Here is a 22,206-nt window from a genome sequence, read left to right as displayed (position 1 = left end):
ATCTTTGTCGGCAAGGTGATGTCTCTGCTTTTTAAGATGCTGTCTAGGTTTGTCATCGTTTTTCTCTCAAGAAGCAGGCATCTTTTAATTTCGTGACTGCTGTCACCATCTGCAGTGATCATGGAGCCCAAAAAAGTAAAATCTCACCCCAAAGGTGGCAGGTTCTCCAGATCTAGGGAAAACAGATTGCAGGGCTAGATAGGTCTTCCAGTCTGATGTAGCTGACTCCGCTTAGGTTTATATGTAAAGGACAGAGACAATCACCTAGATTTTTTAGGGTGGCATTGCTCCAAAAATGGCAGATTACAATTTGCAGCTCTCTGCTGTGGAGCTTACTTATGTTGACGTTTGACCATCCAACTCGCTTTGGTTTCTGAACCTGCTATGTGCCTTAAGTGTCTGCACACACCTGGTTAGAACTTGCAGTATTGCCATCAGTACATGGTAACTAGGTTTGGTTGTCTATAACACTAGCTACACTCACCCAGCCGCTTCCACTGTGGCCTCCTCCTGTTGGAGAATATCCCACCCCACCTAGTTCCCTCATGGACTCAGCAATGGGACCAGAGAAAGGAAGAGGCAATGAAAGTGGCAGATAAGCAACATCCCTGCACCCCAAGAAATGATGGAACACGTGAAGCAGCTTTCCTGTCCCCTCCTCTCTGGTCCCTTGACCAAAGCCGTTTGCCTCGTGGAATTGGTTACAAAAGGTCCATAGGGTTTGTTCCCCAGTAAGTGGAAGCAGTAGTGCGAAGGCTGTAGTATAGACACAGGAGTTCCATTTGTTACTACACTTGTTGTTGTTTAGTCGTTTAGTCGTGTCCGACTCTTCGTGACCCCATGGACCAGAGCACGCCAGGCACTTCTGTCTTCCACTGCCTCCCGCAGTTTGGTCAAACTCATGCTGGTAGCTTCGAGAACACTATCCAACCATCTCGTCCTCTGTCGTCCCCTTCTGCTTGTGCCCTCAATCTTTCCCAACATCAGGGTCTTTTCCAGGGAGTCTTCTCTTCTCATGAGGTGGCCAAAGTATTGGAGCCTCAACTTCACGATCTGTCCTTCCAGTGAGCACTCAGGGCTGATTTCCTTCAGAATGGAGAGGTTTGATCTTCTTGCAGTCCATGGGACTCTCAAGAGTCTCCTCCAGCACCATAATTCAAAAGCATCAATTCTTCGGCGATCAGCCTTCTTTATGGTCCAGTTTTCACTTCCATACATCACTACTGGGAAAACCATAGCTTTTACTATACGGACCTTTGTTGGCAAGGTGATGTCTCTACTTTAGTTACTACACTATAGACACATTAAAAGAGAGTGAGATATACATTCACCAACTTGTGAGGTTTTTTTATGTCTGTTTTGGCATCTTGTCAATGTGCCATGGTGGGACACAGAGCCACAAAATTACAAAACTATACCAGCATGAGTTTGACCAAACTGCGGGAGGCAGTGGAGGACAGAGGTGCCTGGCGTGCTCTGGTCCATGGGGTCACGAAGAGTCGGACACGACTAAACGACTAAACAACAACAACAACATAGAGCTGGAATAGGGTGGATTCTGAAAACACACACCTGAGATATCACAGGCCAGGTTAAAGCGGGGCATCCTCAACACTCACTGAAAGATAGTGAAGATGCCAAGGGTCATCTAGTCCAACTCCCTGCAATGCAGAAATCCCAGCCCCTAGAATATGCCATAGGGAGATGTAGGTACAGCTCTATACATGTTTATGTAGAAGAACTCTCAATATGTGCATAAGATTGCAGTCTAATATACCAAAGTATATTTTAAAATAGCAACTTTTATTAATCCAAAATCAATAAATCATCATTCAGAATGATTTTGTAACCCAGGCATTAAAGAGGTACGTTTATTTGATAGTTTCTTCAGTGCTGGCAAATCATGATTAGGTCTATAAAATTTTTATGTTCAGAGTAGCCCAATAAATTGATCTTTGCTTCAGAACCACAACCCTTTTCTAATTTCCTAACGTGGACTTATGAAAGGCATTGTTTACAGAGACAAAACAAAAATGATTTTCAAAAAGAAAAGCAGCACTTTATAACAGAAATAAGCAGATATCCATAACAAATGATGATGCCATGAGGTCTGAAAGATGATAAATCAATTTCATCTTTGCCAAAGAACATCACAGTTTCATAATGTACTGAACAGAAGTATAGTGAATTTTTTGGAGCTTTTATTAATAGTGAAATAAGCTCAGGTACATGTATAGCAAATAATAAGGGTAGAAAAATAATTGTTTGATTCTTGATTCACATGCTAGAGTGATTAGGGAGCCTCAAGTTATGTCTGCAGGTATTCTCAGTAACTCTTCCACTTCTTCTTGTAATGCCTCGGCTTTTTCAGTCAGGAGCATCTGCATCCAAAAACAACCATGCAAAGTCAAATTAACCTGATACAGTATAAGAAACATTTCAGAATGCATTGGTGGGGGGAAAGTTGACAGTTCTCAGGATGATGTATATTTCATTCTCCTGTAGCGGAAACAGATTCACAAAGACAAGACTAGTCTGATCCCTACAAAGGCTGTATCACACACTCACACATGCCAGTTTCCAATATGCTGGCACCTATTGGTAAAACAAAAAAACAAAAACAGAACCAAGGAAGGGGTTATGCAGATGAAAGGGCAGGGTTTGAGTCTCAGTGGCTATGGTCTCCAGGAGCAAGGGCTAGACTTGACCCTCACTCTTATGGCATCTCCAACTATATCTCTTTTACTTTCTCCCATTTTAGTGAAATCTTATTGTTCATAATGACTTAAGAAGAGCCTGCTGGATCAGGCCAGCATCCTGTTCTCACAGTGGCCAAACAGATGCCTGTGGAGAAACCAGCAAGTCGGATCCGAGCACAAGAGCATTCAGTCCTATGCAAAAAGCAGGCGTTCATTTTTATGCACCTTCCCCCAATTTCTGGTTAGAGAACTGCATCGCAAAATTGAGAGAAGTGCAAATTTAGAAGGATAATTGTGTCTTGGTTGGTATATTGGTTTGAAAATGTGCAGATTAGACCGTTCCCCATTAAGATTCACAATTTTCATCCCCATTCCTATTGATGCTTTTCACAAATTTTACTTGCCTTTGCAGATGAAACTATTTGCCTGGCTTGGCTTCTGGACAAATGCTCAATAGTCTTCACCAGCACGTCTGGATTTGCATTAGCCAAGTGTGCTAAAGTTTTATACCCTGAGTTGTAGAGTTGCTTGGCTCGAGCCTGAGAAAGTGGACAAAAGGCTAATTACAAAGAGAAGTGGCAACAAATCTATTCATCATCACCACTACACCTCTAGTCTCTACCAACCTGTCATATTTCTAGCTACCGTTTCTGACCACTTAATCTTTCATCAAAACAGCCCTTTTTTATAGTAGCTCTGTATATTGGTCAAGATCTTTCACCACCTCAACGCACACTAGCCTCAGTAAGATTTATTGGGCCCTATGATAAACACGGAAACAAATGTGTTTGTTTAAAAATCAGGGCTTTTGGAAATATTTATTCTGTTATTCCCATGTACAAATGCTTTATGGTTTGTATTCTGAGCACATACACATGTAAAAAGGTAAAGGGACCCCTGACCATTAGGTCCAGTTGCGGACGACTCTGGGGTTGTGGCGGTAATCTCGCTTTATTGGCCAAGGGAGCCAGTGTACAGCTTCCGGGTCATGTGGCCAGCATGACTAAGCTGCTTCTGGTGAACCAGAGCAGCGCACGGAAACGCCGTTTACCTTCCTGCCGGAGCAGTACCTATTTATCTACTTGCACTTTGACGTGCTTTCGAACTGCTAGGTTGGCAGGGGCAGGGACCGAGCAACAGGAGCTCACCCCGTCGTGGGGATTTGAACTGCCGACCTTCTGATCGGCAAGTCCTAGGCTCTGTGGTTTAACCCACAAGCACCATCCACATCCCACATACACATGTACTAAGAAGATATTTAAAATATTGCACCAGCCGCTAAGCTTTTAGCTTTTCAATCCAGCATTTTATGTGGGGTTGCAATATCACTCCTGTATAGAGATGATGCAGTAGGTCTATTTAACAGCAAAACTTACTGAGGAAAGCTTTCAACTTTAGAAAGCTCAGTTCAGGGCCATCTCCAATCTGTCTAGTCAATTTCCATAAAAATACTTTCATAAAAAATGACACCAGAGAACTTTGGCTCCATTGGCCAAGTTTATTTTGTCCTCCGTCTTGTACTGAAGATGTGTTTGCTGCTCAGGGTGCTTTGCAAAACATACTCCACAATCATACTGCAATGGTACAGAATTTACAATTCCAAGACACCCCTTAATGCATTTATATACACCCTTTTAAATATGTATCCCAGGGTGGTGTTGACAGCTGTGCAGCTACAGTTAATGGTGCATAAAATAACCGAAAGAACACAGAGTTCGAATAACTTCCTCAGTGCAGCCTACAGCAAAAAACCGCAGTCATTCACTATGACATATCAAACAGCAGCGAAGATCTGTTCCTGTACTGACCCCTCCCAAAGGAACATCATCTCAAAAGCTAACATGGCAAAATGAGACTTGCTGGAGCAATGGGGTCAGAAGCATAGGAATGCAAAGCAGGAAACTTCTGCTGCAGGAATTACGTTTTTTTCAGAGCTTGCAAATGTGCTGCTCTTTTGCTGGGTATTAAAACCCTGCTTCTCTGGAAAAGGGAAAGCTGTACCAATCTCAGGTAGTAACAGTTACTTTGAAGGATTTTCTACAAACCATCTTTAAATTCTGCTTGGATTTGTTTGGTGAAAGAATACAGTCGTATCTTGTTTGTGACTGGGATCCGTTCCGGAGCCTCGGCCGCTAGCCAAAAAGGATGCAGGGCAAAGTGCCACGTCTGTGCATGTGCGTGGAGCGGTTTGCGCTTCTGCACATGTGCGAGCGGCAAACCCGGAAGTAACGAGTTCCGGTACTTCTGCGTTTGCAGCAGACGTTTGCTGGAATAGACGCTAGACAAGGCGGACGTTCGCGGAGGTATTACTGTAGTTATTCTGGTTTGTTACGCATACTGACCTCTAAAACTCCTGCCACCTCCATAAGAGGGATAAGCTCTGCCTTAACACAGTAGGTTAGTTTCTTGGTAAGTTCCGTCAAGAGAGCTTTATAAACCCAAAATTCATCCAGCTCCTGTAAAAATAAAACAATGTAAAATGTTAGGAAACCCTAATTGTTCAGTCCAGACACTGAGGTCCAGCTCCGAGGACCTTCTGGCAGTTCCCTCGCTGCGAGAAGTGAGGTTACAGGGAACCAGGCAGAGGGCCTTCTTGGTAGTGGTGCCTGCCTTGTGGAACGCCCTCCCAGCAGATGTCAAGGCAATAAGCAACTATCTTACTTTTAAGAGACATCTGAAGGTGGCCCTGTTTAGGGAAGTTTTTAATGTTTGATGCTGTGTTGTATTTTCAATATTCGGTTGGAAGCCACCCAGAGTGGCTGGGGAAACCCAGCCAGATGGGTGGGGTATAAAAAATAAATTGTTGTTGTTGTTATTTAAACTTTTGTCCGTCCATTTTGGTCCAAATATTGTCTACCAAAATCCTGCCAAATTTCTGGAAGAGGAACCAATATGCAGAAGTTATTGTGATCTTTTTGCTGCAGATAATTTAAAACAGTGGAAGGTCACTGGAACAGATTCCTTGGGTACCATCTTAAAATGCAATGATTCAATAGCAATAGAAGCAGCTAACAGCAAGAAATCCTTTGCTTTTTTAATTGAAACATGTATTAAAGTACTGTCATAAAAGCACAATGAACTGGTTATTTATTCTCAGCTTGAGGATTCTCCACATGCAAGTGACGTAAAACAGAATGTGTTGTATGTGGACTATTTTTAAGAAATGCAGCTTTGATCAGTTCTGGAATTTGAAAGGGAAGCTGCGTGGAACCATTTGGAAAATCTGAAGTAAAAGAAGTTTCTGAGTGACATTTCTGTGTTCCATCAATGAAGTATTCAGCTACTATACATTACCTCACAGAAATGTAAAACTGAGGAGGAGAACGAAGCAGCTGAATTAAGAAGGGTTTGAATGAATCCTCGTGATATGCTGAATTTTTCTGCCACCTCCCATATGTTGTTCACTTTTAACAAAGCATGAAGAACCAAGGACAAGTAGAGTCTACTGGCTGTGCCAATGTCCACATCCTAAAGGAATATGGAGTATAATTAGAAATTGAAGACACAATCCAATGGAAAAATTGTCTGAATCTTTCCATTTATCTGAAATAGTGGAACACTCTTACAGTTTTAAATCCATCCATTTCTGAGGCTATCTAAACCATGAAATGCAACATAAGAGACCACACAAGACAACTTCCAGCTAGGAATTTCAGAAACAAGTAGTCCCAAATATGACAACAAATAAGCTTTAGTATGATTCTAATATGCTGCTTTTCCGCCATTCATGTGCAGCTAATTTCTGATCTACTTAATGTTAAGGTACCCAAAATTTTAATCCAATCTGTAATGGGAATTGGGGGTTGCTCGTGCGTAAGTTGCCGCCACTCTCGGCGAGGTTGCCGGGATAACCTTTCCCTGGCTGGACAGTCCTGATTCCGCGTCTGTCTCAGTCACTGGCAGAATCCGTCAGTGGGCGTTTCCTGAACTTCTTCCAACATAAAAGTTCCTTGACGGATAGTCTCCGCCTAGCCTCCCTGCGCGGAAGTCTTCTGCGCAGGGTGGGTGTGGGCAGTGGAGGACCCGTGCTCTCTCCGCTGGTCTCTGGCGAAGAGTCCTGGAGCCATCTCTCCGAAGCCCGCCTCTGCCCGCCTTTCTCCCTGGTGTAACGCTGATTTCCTTCCCCAGTCGCTGAGTCCCCTCTTTTCCTGCTAGGACCTTCTCCGGCATCGCTTGGGAGCCCTTCCTCCACTCCTGGCTGCAATGGCAGTTCCCTGACACAATCATTTATGACCAACTCCAAGAAAGGAATCACAGAAGCTCCCCTGAATACACAATTTTGATGGATACCGCAATAATCCATTCCCCCAGTTATCTTTAGACACCTGAAATAAGAAATCTTCCTCTTACCGTTCTGACAGCTTGTCCAGAAGCCTTTTTGGTAATAAAGCTTTCCGGCACACCAACAATCTCTGCCACTTGTTGTTCTGCTGGACTTAGCTGACTGTACTAAAAAGCAGAATTAATCTCAGATCTAAAGGAAAGTTACATTCTGCAGAAAACACAGGGCATGCTCTGTGCCTTGTGAGAGACATAGGAGAGCGGCACTGGACTCAACTGTACAGTGTTCTCCTCCCACCACCCAAACTTGGCATGAGAGCAGAGATATGTGCACACTGCATCACCGCAGGGAATCTCTGGGAATGAGAGATCCCTCCACGAATCCTCCGAGTTCTCTTGTCTTGCCTGGGTGCAAGTTACTCAAATCATGCACGTGCTGGGCTATGGGAAGAAGAGTCCCGTGACGTTGATTTCTAAATGCAGTTGCTGCACGCAAAATGAAAAACTTCACAGATGTGTAACAGATAAAACACTCTTGAGGTATACTGCAAAAAATTCACTAGCTGCACATAAGTTTCAATATCTGCCTTGTAACAAAATGCAAAAAGAAAAAGAAAAACCCAGGAGTTTAATTTTAAAAGGTCTGGATCCTGCATGTATCTGAGCATAATTTATTCCCTAGGATATTTAAGACCCCATGTGCACAAGGAACAACTTTAGCTGTTCCACTGAAGCTGACAAGAGAGCCTTGTGCTTGCTAAGCTCAGAAAAAGAGAGGAAGGCTCCCAGGAACGCTATGTAAATATATAAAAATCTTCTTTTTTCTTTTTAAAAAAGGTTACCTGTCTAAAATAGATCATCCAGTTTGGGCTGCACTGCAAAACCATACTGTATGGTGTTGTCAGGTAGATTAAATGTAGGCAACTTTCAAGGATTAGCCCCTCAAGGCCTTTCTTCAAGTCTGCATAGAGCGTGTCACAGTACGCCAAATCGATAGAACCTAAGGTGTAATAAAAAGGTAGACATCATACAATGGCCCACATTGTACAGATCTGATCTTCAGAATTTGATGAGACATTTCAGCATGTCAACATGTTGGAAGACTGTTAAATGCTCACTACCCTTTCAGGGTGGCAAACCACTTGCTCTTCTTAGCAGGAAGTGCTGTCACCACAAACTCCATATTTGATCCCCACAAGCCAGGTCCAGCAGAGCTCTCCTTGATTCAAGGGGGCATCAGTTCTGTGGGGAAGTAGCCTTTCCTTATGTCTATGACATTCCACACTAAACTCATCACTATCATGGACATGCTTCCAAGCATTGTAGAATACACAGTGTTGCTTTGTCTTTCCCATACCTATCTAGTTGGCTGCTCTGCTTGAAAAGATTGCTGAACAGAATGCTGGATGAGATAGGCTTTTAAGTCTGATCCATGTAGCTTACATGCAGATTGAATTTGTGGAGTACTGGGAAATTGCAGTTCCCTTGCAATACGCACCAGGAACATGTTTTACCTATTAATGTTTCCTTCCACCCCAATGTGACAGTCGGACAAGGTCTGAATGTGATTAAACTACAAAAGGAGGATAATATTTGGGGGGCAGAAATGAGAAGCTAAAGAGATACTGGATTTATTTTTATACGTCCATACAAAATCAGTAGTTGAGCTGGGAACTGAGATCCATCTTGGCCAGGCTAAGACATTTTGATGAGTGAGGTGAAAATCGAATCGAATCAAATCAAATCCCTTTTCACTTCAGAAAAAGATACAGGCAGCAACCATTTTGCATGGAGGGTCCATTTTTTGTCCCTGCACGCGTTGGCAGAGTGAGCATAAGCCCACCCTGCCGCATTCTTCCCTCTCCCGGGTCCCGTGCATCAGCAGATGCACACAAAATGGTCACTATCTGTAGCTATAAATTAAAATTATGGAGATTTCCTGCCCCCTAATTGCAGTCAGAATCCGATTCAAGGTAGCCACTTCATTCTGCCTGCTCGTAAGACTGGCCTTGCGTGACTGTATTTTAATAGATCCCAGAGGGAGGTTTTATACCTTTGTAAGTGGCTTGACCCAACCTAGTGATAACTAGAATTTGTCCACCATCGCAGCTTGTATTATCTTTTAGGAGTCCATTTTGTTTCAGCCCTTGCAATACTTCCGTAGTTACATCCCGGAGGCTCTTTCCTTCAGGCAGAAGCTGTGGCTGGACACTAAACAAGGTTAGATGCATGAACTGGAAAACCTCTTCAGGACTGGTTGCTATCTGTAGTGGAACACAACAGGACAAACGAGAGTATACAAAGACTAAAAAATACTAAAAAAAAGAGTTTGGTGTTTCGTTATTCTACCTGAAACTTTCCCTCCCCCAATCAGTCTTCTTAATACAATCAACCAGTTTTAAGGTTTCAAAATTACCTTTAATCCAACCAATGATAAGATTAAACTCCGGATACCCTTGTTGAACTCAAGCAGGAGATTGCTGTAACAGCTTTCCAGAGGGCTGTATACTAACTTTTGAACCTTAAAAAAAGAGCAACAGCTATGTGAATGCAAGTTATAAAATATGGCATATTTGTACCTAATGTTCCTAAAAGATTATCTTCTCCATTATGTCCTAACAAGATCTCCCCAAGATCTGCACTGCTTTAACCACTGCATTTGTGAATCAACTGCAAGTCATTTGCAGCTAGGAGTAGCATCTTCTCCGAAACTTCATGTTTATGGAATGACCTCTTTCTCGGGGAGTGGCTGTGACTATATAATGTCCATCTATTAATGAAACCTTTGGGCAGTAACAGCTCTTGGCTCTTTACAACTCCTTTTGAGTTTTTAGGATGTATGATAGTTTGCCCTGTCTTCTGCTGTTGCATTTGCATTTTAAAAATTGTGGGTTTGCTCTGCTTGACTACAGCTTTAAATGCTGGTTGTAATCTGTCTCGAGCTGTCTTGGAAAGTTATAAAAGTTTTAAATAAAAACAAAAAAAAAGATACAGAACAGAGCTATTCTCAGGGGATGCTTCCCAAATCTACAGATCTATTCCTCTTCAAATTTACTGTGGATAGTTTTCAATGCTAGCCCTACTCAGAATAGATCCATCAAAGTTAATGGACATGATTAACTTGTGTTCAGTAATTTCAGTGAGTTTACTCAATGTAGGACTTACCTGAATATGACACTGAGCCTTTCTCAGTGGTGACAATTTGGCATTTGTTTAACAGATAAGAAAGCAATTATTTCAGCTGTATATACCTTAACAATGCATATGTTTCATATTTTAAATATGTGGATTTATAATCAGTATTTTATTTTTTCATATATCACATTTTTGTTACAGAATGCTATCTACCCAAAGCCCATGCAGGCAGGCAGTTTATCTTATAAAACATTTTCTAAACTCAGTATGTTATGTTACTGGGTGGTGATGCTATTTTATGATGAGATATCATTGGTTTTCAAGATGAGGTACTGGCCTTGCTTAACTTATAATAAAAGAAAAAGGGCCTTTAAATATACTTCCTAAAAGGATGATCAAATTATTTCAGAGCACGCTTACATTTAAAAATTTGACCATCACCCCATATTACACAACTGACTTATAGTGATAAGTGTGAAAATCAATTTATTTATTTTTTTTGCTGCAGTTACCAGATTCCTGTCTTTCTCTTGCACAATAAGAATGCTTTCACCAGCTTTGTCAATACCGGCACGGCCAGCTCTGCCTATCATCTGTTTATACTGGTTTTTCTTCATGAATTCTGTTGCAACATATGGAGCTCTTAAAATGACCCTGTGGAAACATTGAGAATGTGTTTTAATTACCGTATATAATGTTCAAAGCATTTGATTTTTTAAAAAGTAATTACTGAAATGAAGAAACAAAATGCATCAGATTGTTGGAACCCCATCATTCCTCAGAATTGTTACAGTGCATACAGTTATACAAATTTTTATACCATAGCAACTTTTGACTTTGGAGCACCTTTTATTTCTGAAATATGCTCTAAAGGCACGTAGGAATCTGTAGAGCATTGCATGCAACAGGGGACACAGCAACAGTATCCTTAATAGCCAAACTCTAGAATTCCGCTATGTTCTATGCCTGGTGCTACAGAGAGAATAAAGAATAGTTAGACCAAAAGACAAGTATACTACATCCAAGTACAGTGGTACCTTGGTTTAAGAACTTAATTCGTTCTGGAGGTCTGTTCTTAACCTGAAACTGTTCTTAACCTGAGCTAATGGGGCCTTCCGCTGCCGCGCGATTTCTGTTCTCATCCTGAAGCAAAGTTCTTAACCCAAGATACTATTTCTGGGTTAGCAGAGTCTGTAACCTGAAGCGTCTGTAACCCGAGGTACCACTGTAACTTGATTTAGATTTAATCATAGAATTTTGTAGTTGGAAGGGACCAAGAGGGTCATCTCGTCCAACCCCTTGCAGTGCAGGATTTGCCCAAAGAAGGGCTCAAACCCACAATTCTGAGATTAAGTCTCATGCTCTACCGACTGAGCTATCCTCGGAATTAATGAGTAGGCAGCAGCTGAGCAGCAAACAGTTCCTTAAGGGATACTAAAATCCTCAAGACTAATGCTGCAAATTCCATTCCTTCTTCATCATTGCCAGAAGTGCTTCCAGGAGGAATCATTGAAGAGTGAAATGAGACTGGAAAGGGAAGTTACTTGCTATCTCTAGTACTGTACTGGTCATATGTGAACCCATGCAATAGGAACTCAAGAGCATCTTCACACCAGACCCTAAACTCAGGCCTAGTAAGGACCCCTGACCATTAGGTCCAGTCGTGACCGACTCTGGGGTTGCGGCGCTCATCTCGCTTTATTGGCCGAGGGAGCTGGCGTACAGCTTCCAGGTCATGTGGCCAGCGTGACTAAGCCACTTCTGGCGAACCAGAGCAGCGCACGGAAACGCCGTTTACCTTCCCACTGGAGCGGTACCCATTTATCCACTTGCACTTTGACATGCTTTCAAACTGCCAGGTTGGCAGGAGCTTGGACCGAGCAATGGGAGCTCACTCCGTCATGGGGATTCGAACCGCCAACCTTCTGATCGGCAAGTCCTAGGCTCTGTGGTTTAACCCACAGCGCCACCCACGTACCAACAACAAATAAGGTGGTAAATCTGTTTCTGCAAATTATCACTTCAGACTCCTGCATTTCTTTTGTGCATGGGAGGAGGGAAGGGGGCTCAGAGGACAAAATGTTCTTCTATGTAAAAACATTTCCCTGCATACAGAATGCTAGCATGTCAGGACAAGGTGCCTGAGCTCTCGTTTTCTGGTCAGCTTCCAAAGCTCTGCTGGACCCCTGACTCTGGCTTCATGCTCCTGAGTGAAGGAAATGTTAAAATCTGTTCCATGCTCCACAGGATAAAAACAGAAAGACGCAACATTTCTTAAAGATTAACCTTCGAGCTGGCAAGTTAACCCCAGCAGCAAGGGTAGAGGTGCAGGTAAGGAGACAGAGGATTCCTGAAGAGTAAGCTTCTTCTATTCGTTTCCTTTCCTCACTGGTAAGGCCACTATGGTGATAGGAGATTCCATATGGAATTGTTTGCTTCAGTACTGGGCAAAGTCTTCCATTGCAGATGTTTCTCAAATCTGTAAGAAGATCGCGTTTTTCTTTCTCCTTCAACTTTTTATAGTCTCTAGGAAAGAAAAGTACACTTAGATTATGTTTGCATACCAACCATCTTGGCTATTCCACCTGACTTTCAATTTGAACTTAGCCTGATCTTTTATTCCCCTTCCTTCCCTCCCCCTCCCCCTTTTTATGAAGATTACCCACTCTGGGATCCCACAGCTACTTCTCCCCTGGTCTCCTCGCTGGCTCAAATAGGACTAATTTAGCCAGCTAGCCCTGGTGATCATCTAATGTTTATCGGATGGATTTCCCCCCTAATTGATTTTTGAATTCGGAATTTATTGTTATTCATGTTTTATACTGTATTTTATGCTGTTTTCTGTTGCATCAATTAAGTGCTTTAAATTTGTTGTTAGCTGCCCTGAGCCTGGTTTTCTGAACCGGGAAGGGTGGAGAATAAATAAAAATTTATTTATTTATTTATTTATTTATTTATTTATTTATTTATTTTGTGTCACACAGTGCTAAATTTTTCCTAGTCTCTCCCTTTCTCCATCAACATTACTGCCATAACACAGAATTATATGGTACTTCAGAGGTTGTTATTCTGGACACAATAGTACCATCACACCCTGCAGTACTCAACAGTTTGCTCAAGCTGCAGATATAATCCTACAGTGTTATACATGATCCTGTTTGATCAATGCATACCATTCTGATCACTCTGCTTGCAAAGTGAAGGAACAGGCCTCTGCGCCAACATTAGTAAATTCTGAGGTTAATTGTAAACATGCCAATCGAGTAGGTATACAGCATCCAGGAAGCATACCTGTTCAAGTGCTTGCAAATCATTTCTGCTACGTTTTCACAGTTCTTTTTAGTGGGACAGAAGACAAGGCAGGAGTACTTTGGAATAACTTCCGTCACCAGTGCAATAAGGTGATCAGGGTCAGTCTTCTGCAGACCAGTAGAATACTAAAAGATAACACAGTTTTGTTTCTGTTCTGGATAACTTTGTTGTGCTTCAGTTAATCAAAATATTTATACAAAACTTCAATGTATTTGATGTTACAAACTTATTCATGACTGAAGCATCCGTTTTAAATTGTTGCCTTAAATGAAAAAATAAATACACCCATTTCTTTTGTCATTTTAGTATCCCCCACCTAAGGATACTAGAATCAGGACCATACATTCTCTGCTGGTAAAATACACACATATCAAACATTCTCTGTAAACAAAGTAAGCAATTCTGTTACTACTACTATTACTGTCTAGACTGATTTGCATTTTTAGAGCCAATAGTATATTACTTTAACTGGCTATGGATAAATGTTAAAGAAAAACTTTTTATGCTTATTGACATTACCTTGAAATTAAGAAGACGTGAAAATCTAAAGCCATCTTCCGCTTTGTTATCAACTTCATAGATTGTGTCTCGTATTTTTACATATTCTTTCAGTTCTACCTATATTTTTTTAAATGTACATAGAATAATCAGATTATGACTTCTATTGAGAAAAAGCTATACTGCGAATGTAATGTGGAAGGCATTTGAAGAGAAGAGAAGCTTATTTTTTTTAAAAAAACATATGCATTATTCTTTTTGCCTTTCCTAAAAATCACAAATACTGTAAATTGAAACACTTTCTTGAATCATGGTGTCGTGGCTTTTACATTTTGTAAGGTATTTTCCTTATGACTTGTTTTACAAAGAGGAATCTGTAAACTCATCTTTGCCACAATAGTGATTAGAAAGTAACATATTTTAAAGAAATTTGACCATGCAAAGCTAAACATTTGAAAGGCTAATGATGAATGCTATGTTCACTGTCAAATTAAATGCCTGGAAAAAACAACAAATACCACTTTCCACCAAATTAGTTGCCTAAAAAGCTCAGAAAGGAAAAATGCCTTCTCGTCCCTTCAGCTAGTTCAAAATGGTCAATATGCAACATTTACCTCTAAGAAAGTCAACAAGTTCTCTAGTTAAATACATACTGGTCTGAAATTACTGGTGTAATATTCCGCTTTCAGGAATTGCTGCAGATCTCCAACGTTATTTAAAGTTGCACTCATTCCAATGATCTGAGTGGTTTCTATACAAAATATAGCAACATACTTTGAAATATTACCCTCATTGTATCATAGAAGAATAGTAAAGGAAATTCATAGTATCTCATATTTAAAATAGAACAAGACAATCACTTTCTTCATTAGATAAATAGCAAGAGCAGCATCAACCTCATAATCACCCTTTTTGACTAATTGCACCGGATATTGTTAAGACTGACACACAAAATGCAGCCCTGGATAACTCTAAGCTGAGGTGGCAAAACTTCCTAAGTCTACAGTTACATAATAAAGTATTTGTATATCTGAGGCTGCAATGGTATTCACATTAACTGGGGAATAATTTCAGTGGAAATCAGTTGGACTTGCTGCCAAAATAAGCAGACAAAACAGAGCTATCCCTATCATGAGACAGCTGCCTCAGGCACCTTTCTGTTGAAGGAAAGAGCTCTCCTTGCTACATAGCCTGTTGCCTCCCATGCTCCCTCCATTCTAGGATGTAGCTTGAAAAGGTGAACAAAACAAAAGATAAAGAGGGTACTTTTTATCACATGTGGTGGACCTGCCCCAAGGTGAAAGACTTCTGGGAGAAGATTTATAATGAATTGAAAAAAATGTTGAAATATACATTTGCTAAGAAACCAGAGGCCTTTCTTCTTGGAATAACAGGTTTGGAATTGCCCAAGAAAGATGTTAAATTATTTTTGTATGCCACAACTGCTGCTCAAATTTTATTAGCTAAGAAGTGGAAAACACAAGAAGTACCAACAGTGGAAGATTGGCAGGTGAAGATGATGAACTTTTCGGAGCTAGCCGACCTGACTGGAAGAGTTTGTGACCAGAAGGAGGAGGATTACCAAGAAGAATGGACGAAATTCAAATACTATTTAGTTAAATATGTTAAGTTAAATTAATTGGAGAAGCTTGCAAATAACAGATAGGCTTAGGATTTAATCAGGTAATGGGATGAATTAGTATGTTTAATACTAAATTGGAAAGGAGAACAAAAAGATGTTAAGTGATTAAGTTAATTTTATAAGAATAGTGGTTTTGGAAAACCGTTAAAATGATATACACTGAAATTCAACCAGGGGGATACGAGGAAGTCACTTAACAATGTTACTAAGTTTGGTTTAAATACGGTAGAGATTTATGTTTGTTTATTTATTTAAAAAACATTTGGAAAATCAATAAAATTTTTGAAAAAGAAAAAGAAAAGGTGAACAAAACAAACCTCAGTATATACAAATAGGCTACTTGATTCATTTAATTTGTATTTCTCTTTACCATCTTGAAATAATTTTAAACTTCATGTTGCCAGTGTTGTTTGATGTTTTATTTTGTGTAGCTAACAGCTGCCAACTAACGCTCTCTGAGTGGCTCACAAAAATTAAGAATAAAATAAAAATACAAAATACAAAACAATACAAATGGAATATATTTTATGTTTCCTGGGGTCTGGGGGCATGAGATGAAAAATAAGCATTTAAAACACTTTGCATGTTGAAATATACTATTACACAGACAAATTACATACGTTTTTAGAAACGGCACAATTGCTATAGCTATTATTTGAGTCCAAGACGTGCAGAAATTACTTACTGCTTGTATAAAGAATCTTTGCAAGAGTCATTTCTAGAACAGCCCCACGACTTCCTTCTCCAAGCATGTGCAACTTGAATTAAAGAAAGGTGTATTGAGATTATGAGAGTAGGAAAGAATCAGAACCCAAGAACTTTATGAACGTTAAAATGAGATCAGATTTCTTTGGCATACGTGCTGCATTTTGACCCACCTCCCTCTTTAAAGCTATAGGCTTGGTTCTCTGGCATAGTGTGGGGAGACCAATTAATGTCAGTCTTAAAACACATTTTTATATTTTGTGTTGGTTACAATTGAATGCAAGTATTTGTAATATTACTAGTTACCAATACAGAATCTTGAATATATTTCAACCAATTAGGGATTATTTAAAAAGCCAAGTGCCCATTAATATAAATAAGTAGCACAGTGCAACTTCTACAAACAAGTTTGAATTTATAAATAAATTAAAAGCATTTTAAAATAGTTTCAGGAGTTTTATAACAAACCTCGTCAACCACAACTAGACCCAGGTCACCAATTCGCCCAGTTTCAATCAAGGAATTCACTAGGGTGTGCCCTCTTTCAATAGTAGCAATGTACAGAGATTTCTTAAGCCTTCTTTTGATTGGAGGAATCCTTCCTCTACTTCCTGCATATTCTTCAACCAGAAAACCTAGTTCCATTCCAAAACCCGACAAACCAGCCACCTACCATATGCAATAAATAAACAATAAAAACACAACTGAGAATTCTTTTTTTACAATTATTATCAAAATTTTATACCAGTAACATGTTTGCAAGTAGCTTATAATAGAGACCAGCTGCTGCATGCAAGCTTTATTTCACAGCTATTTTTATAAGTGTTCAGAGGCACTACAGCTCAAAATCAGTAAGTAAAATATCAACTGTCAAATGAAGAATGCCTGCCCAGTGCTGTGCTCATTTCCTCAGAAGTGAATCCCACAGAATTCAGTAATTCCAGTTAAGGAGACCTACCTGCATAAAAGAGCTTTAAAACAGCTTCCTTTGATTATCTGCTCTCTAGGGCTCCCACACTTCATCTTTAGACGGATCACATGCAGACCCCCGCCATTTAACCACCAGCCAGTTACCATATTTTTCGCTCTATAAGACACACTTTTCCCCTCCTAAAAGTAAGGGGAAATGTGTGTGCGTCTTATGGAGCGAGTGCAGGCTGCAAAGCTATCGCTGAAGCCTGAACAGCAAGAGGGAGAGCTGCACAAAGCCTCTTCAACATTTGAGTGTCTTATGGTCAGGTCCTATAGAGTGAAAAATACAGTATTTCCCCCTCTACCACTCGTTTTGTTTATCACTAGCCTGATTAAGAGTACTGGAGAAAGCTTGCACACTATTTGGGGGCATTTTTATTGGCCTGATCATCCTAAAATGGATTTTGGAACTCCCAATTAAGTGTGCACAGGGTTGCAGCCCATCACTTTCAGCAATTTATGCAAAAAAGTTGAAGTATACTACAAGGATGCATAAGGATAAAAAGCCTATTATTTCCACACCTTCTCCTGGACTATAGCCACGTATGGTAGGATCATTAAAACATCCATTTGTTTGCAGAGTAATTCTTGAAGAATTAAAATTTCAGCTACAAGTGTTTTTCCACCGCTGGTTGGCAAGGAGTATATTAAATTCTTTCTCTGCTGCAGGGATTCTAACGTTAAACAAGCATGCTGCCAGTCTGTAAAAATAAGAAGACAGGTATTACCCTTCTATTCAGTTATTAAAGATCAAAATAAGAGTCTTTTGGAATTCTGCAAATTGTTCACTAAACAGGATCATTATTGGTCAATTTGTTAGAGCATGGTGCTGATAATTCCAAGGTTACAGGTTCAATCCCCATATGGGACAACTGCGTATTTCTGCATTGCAGGGGGTTAGACTAGATTATCCTCAGGGTCCCTTCCAACTCTATGATTAGCACAGAATTTAATACTACAACAAGCAGTACAGTGGTATTACCATAAAGTTTGTCAATTCCTCTGAACTCTGCTAGCAGCTCCTTGACCTTGGTTGGCAGTCCATAAAATGGACCAATGTCAACAAAGGAAGCACTATGAGTTCTCTCAGCAACCCCAATCTCTTCAGATACAACAGCCTCTTTGAGTTGTTTGCTTTTAGACATCAGTGAAGCAGGAGCGCTAGCATTTTCAGTCATTGCACTTTTGAGATGATCTTTGAGACTCCTCCTCCTTGGTTCAGACAAAGAACTTGCAGATGGTTCACTATCTTTTTTAACATTTTCTGTATCGTGACAATGAGGTACGTCTGAGATCTTATCAGGACTTTGATTCCGGTGATAGGCTCTTTCTTTTACATTTGCCACTTTGTGAGGATGAATCAAGCATTCCTCTGATTGTTTAAGAAATAAAAGCTGTGATGATGGCAGGTTTTCTAGACTATCACCATGAGGATTTAGATTGCTATCCTTCTGCTCTTCCATAGTGCTTAAAAAATCATACTTTCTTCTGCTTCTGGATTCGGTAGTTGATTCTGGAACTGGCAATATCTGTTCTATATTCTTAGCATTTTGTAGCTGAACATCTCCACATACAGGCTCCACATAAGTATTGCAATCTAGGTTTTTACTATCCAGGACCCCATCAGTGGACTTCACGCATCTTTGCTCTAGATCATATACTTCAGCTAACAAAGAGTTGTTGCCAGAAAAACTGTCATAGTCCCCAAACAATTCAACTTCACTGTCAAGATACTGCAAGAAATAAAAATCTGAATGAGTTTTTTATAATATTTAGCATTTACATAAGCACCTTAGAGAGTTTAATGTACTTCAGACACATTATCTCAATAACCCTAATGGCAATCTATTAGGATGGAAGAGTAATATTATTCTCACTGTTTAGAAGGTGAACCAAGACATAATTTATCAAGGACCATCTAATGAGATTTTGCATGAGACAAGTTATTGTTATTGGTTCTGTGTCATTAACAGCATTCAAAAGTGGGAAATTAAACAGCAAAACTTTCTGTCTTTAAAAGCTTCCTCTGTTTAGCTTGCTTCAGGTTATTTTTAGAAGAGCATAAAAAATGATGGCAGTTCTACTAAGATTTACAGGACAATGAAACGTGAATCTGGTTCAAACACTGACAAAATTCACCTAATATACACTAGTTTCTTCAAATTAATGTTTAAATTAGATGGATTCCAACGGTAAAATGCATAGCACAGGTTTGTTTCATCTGCCAAAAACCCAATTAGCCTCCACAATCACTGTTGTCAAAATTTCTTTACAAGTCTCACAGAGCTGGAAGGGCTTGGAAAACATTACTCTGGATTCCTTTCTACATTGGAAGCTGGCTCATACTGAATCGCAGTCCCTTGGCTTCACCTAACTCAGTATTACAACTGACAGGCAGTGGCTATCCAAGAGTTCAGAAAGAAGCCCTTCCCAGCCCCACCTGGAGATGTCAAAAGATTGAAGTCTGCATGCAAAGCAGATGCTGTACCACTGAGCAATGGCCCTTGCCCTTTGGGGAAACGTTGCAGAAAGGCAAACAGGAACACAACACAGCAGATCCACCTCCTCGGCTTGGCTCCCCCTTGCCAAATCCCACCCGTGTCTCCCAGAGCCAAGGCGAGGGCCATCCCTTCCTGCTGCACTTCTGCAAAGGGCCACATGCACTGACAGAACAAGAATTCATACTTCCAACCAGTGCCACTGCACCTAACAGGTGCATTGTGCTGGGTGGGAATTATCCCCGATGTCTTGAGTACACTCTGCCAGTGGCGTAGCGTGGGTTGTCAGCACCCGGGGCAAGGCAAGTAATTTGCGCCCCCTAACCCGTGGATTTGCGCCCCCTAACCCGTGGATTTGCCCTAACCCCCAGATGTTGCGCCCGGTGCGGCCGGCCCCCCCTGCACCCCCCACACTACGCCACTGCACTCCGCGGAAGGTAGCAGGGAGCATCTCCTTTGCATGCAGGTGGTCTCAGGTTCAAATCCCAGATAGGGCTTGGAAACCTTGGAAAGCCAGTACTGGTGGGTGAAGGTAATATTGAGCATGACAGACAGGCAGATAGATCCCTCAGCTCCTAAGCCCACAGGGGAAGGGCTGCAGTTTAGTGGGGCTCTCACTTGTGGGGTGCCTCAGGGTTCTGTCCTCTCCCCCATGCTTTTCAACATGCAGTTGCTGGGAGAGATCATCAGGGGGGTTGGACTGGGTGTCTATCAGTATGCGGATGATACCCAGCTCTACCTCTCTTTCAAATCGGAACCAGTGAAGGCAGTGAAGGTCCTGTGTGAGTGTCTGGAGGCGGTTGGAGGATGGATGGCGGCTAACAGATTGAGGTTGAATCCTGACAAGACAGAAGTACTGTTTTTGGGGGACAGGAGGCGGGCAGGTGTGGAGGATTCCCTGGTCCTGAATGGGGTAACTGTGCCCCTGAAGGACCAGGTGCGCAGCCTGGGAATCATTTTGGACTCACAGCTGTCCATGGAGGCACAGGTCAATTCTGTGTCCAGGGCAGCTGTTTATCAGCTCCATCTGGTATGCAGGCTGAGACCCTATCTGCCCGCAGACTGTCTCACCAGAGTGGTGCATGCTCTAGTTATCTCTCGCTTGGACTACTGCAATGCGCTCTATTAGGGGCTACCTTTGAAGGTGACCCGGAAACTACAATTAATCCAGAATGTGGCAGCTAGACTGGTGACTGGGAGCGGCCGCCGAGACCATAAGACCTACACTGGCTCCCAGTACATTTCCGAGCACAATTCAAAGTGTTGGTGCTGACCTTGAAAGCCCTAAAGGGCCTCGGTCAAGTATACCTGAATAAGCGTCTCCACCCCCATCGTTCTGCCCGGACACTGAGGTCCAGCGCCAAGGGCCTTCTGGTGGTTCCCTCGCTGCCACAAGCCAAGTTACAGGAAACCAGGCAGAGGGCCTTCTCGGTAGTGGCACCCGCCCTGTGGAACGCCCTCCCACCAGATGTCAAAGAGAACAACAACTACCATACTTTTAGAAGACATCTGAAGGCAGTCCTGTTTAGGGAAGCTTTTAATGTTTAATAGGTTATTGTATTTTAATATTTTGTTGGAAGCCGCCTAGAGTGGCTGGGGGGACCCAGCCAGATGGGCGGGGTATAAATAATAAATTATTATTATTATTATTATTGTTGTTGTTGTTATTATTATTATAGTGGTGGGCAGCACAAGGTCCCAGGTTCAAATCCCCCGCGGCTGTTCCTTAAGGGCATAGGCTTGCAACCCTGGAGATGCTGCCAGCCCGTGTAGGCAATACTGAGCTCGATGGATCTGTGGTCTGAGAGGAGGATGGGGCCCAGAGTCAATGTGGGTACCTCATCCTCCGGTTCTTCCTCCGCTTCCCCGGTGCTCAGCTTCTTGGGAGCCGGCGGGGAGCGGGAGGAGGTCCGGCCGCAGCTCCCTTCGCCTTCGCCAGGCTCGGCTCCCGACCGCTGTCTTTTCTGCCGCCGCTCCCGCGCCCTCCTCACAGCGACCCCGTCGCCCTCCATCGGGCAGCGGCATAGCCTAGCAGAGGGCTCCCCCGCCAAGCCGGCACCGGGCGGGCGGGCGGAGGAGGAGGAGGAGGAGAGAGCCGTTTCCCGCGAGGGGAAGCCCCGGCTCCATCGCCTCCCGTTTGCCTTCACCCCTCCGGACACAAATGGAACCGCCCAGCTCGCCTCACAGCCGCGTTCTTGCCCCTAGGAGGGCGATACCAACTGCTATAGAAAGAGGGGGAAAGGAAGAGATATAGTTGACTCGAGGAGCTCCGCTTTTCCCCTCAACGGCTATAGTTCTGTAGGACATGGCATTACGGCGGCCTTCCGCAGCACCGGTGCCCTCTTGGACTACAACTCCCATCAGCCCCAGCGAAGGACAGTTGTAATTTAAATCAGGGCAGTTGCAGTTTAAAATTCCCGATAGGCAAAGGCTGTGAGGGATATGTTTGTGTGATTAAACGTGT

The 22,206-nt window shown here is 42.0% G+C and overlaps 1 protein-coding gene across 5 annotated transcripts; it reads right to left on the bottom strand.

Annotated features, from left to right (window-relative positions):
* Window positions 1–1,782: 1,782 nt before the first annotated feature.
* Window positions 1,783–22,165, bottom strand: HELQ (helicase, POLQ like). Of its 5 annotated transcripts, none has more exons than XM_053404201.1 (18): window positions 21,581–22,161; window positions 18,227–18,977; window positions 17,767–17,945; window positions 16,741–16,941; window positions 16,253–16,325; window positions 14,579–14,676; window positions 13,947–14,045; window positions 13,407–13,552; window positions 12,402–12,641; window positions 10,628–10,769; window positions 9,397–9,501; window positions 9,034–9,244; window positions 7,823–7,980; window positions 7,050–7,148; window positions 5,994–6,167; window positions 5,042–5,155; window positions 3,104–3,238; window positions 1,783–2,381 (listed from the first exon to the last, which is right to left on the bottom strand). In XM_053404201.1, the coding sequence occupies exons 1-18, from the start codon at window positions 21,752–21,754 to the stop codon at window positions 2,304–2,306; spliced, it is 3,177 nt and encodes a 1,058-aa protein (XP_053260176.1). In that variant the 5' UTR covers window positions 21,755–22,161; the 3' UTR covers window positions 1,783–2,303. The 5 variants fall into 5 exon arrangements, 4 of the variants coding, with proteins under 4 accessions (XP_053260176.1, XP_053260177.1, XP_053260180.1 ...); XR_008332309.1 differs by lacking the exon at window positions 1,783–2,381 and adding an exon at window positions 3,326–3,460 and having other exon boundaries at window positions 3,133–3,238; window positions 21,581–22,163; XM_053404202.1 differs by lacking the exon at window positions 9,397–9,501 and having other exon boundaries at window positions 21,581–22,162.
* Between the last annotated feature and the right edge of the window lie 41 nt (window positions 22,166–22,206).

Source organism: Podarcis raffonei, chromosome 9 (genome assembly GCF_027172205.1).
Source record: "Podarcis raffonei isolate rPodRaf1 chromosome 9, rPodRaf1.pri, whole genome shotgun sequence".
NCBI classification, from domain to species: domain Eukaryota; kingdom Metazoa; phylum Chordata; class Lepidosauria; order Squamata; family Lacertidae; genus Podarcis; species Podarcis raffonei.
This window is presented reverse-complemented; position numbering and strand designations above follow the sequence as displayed.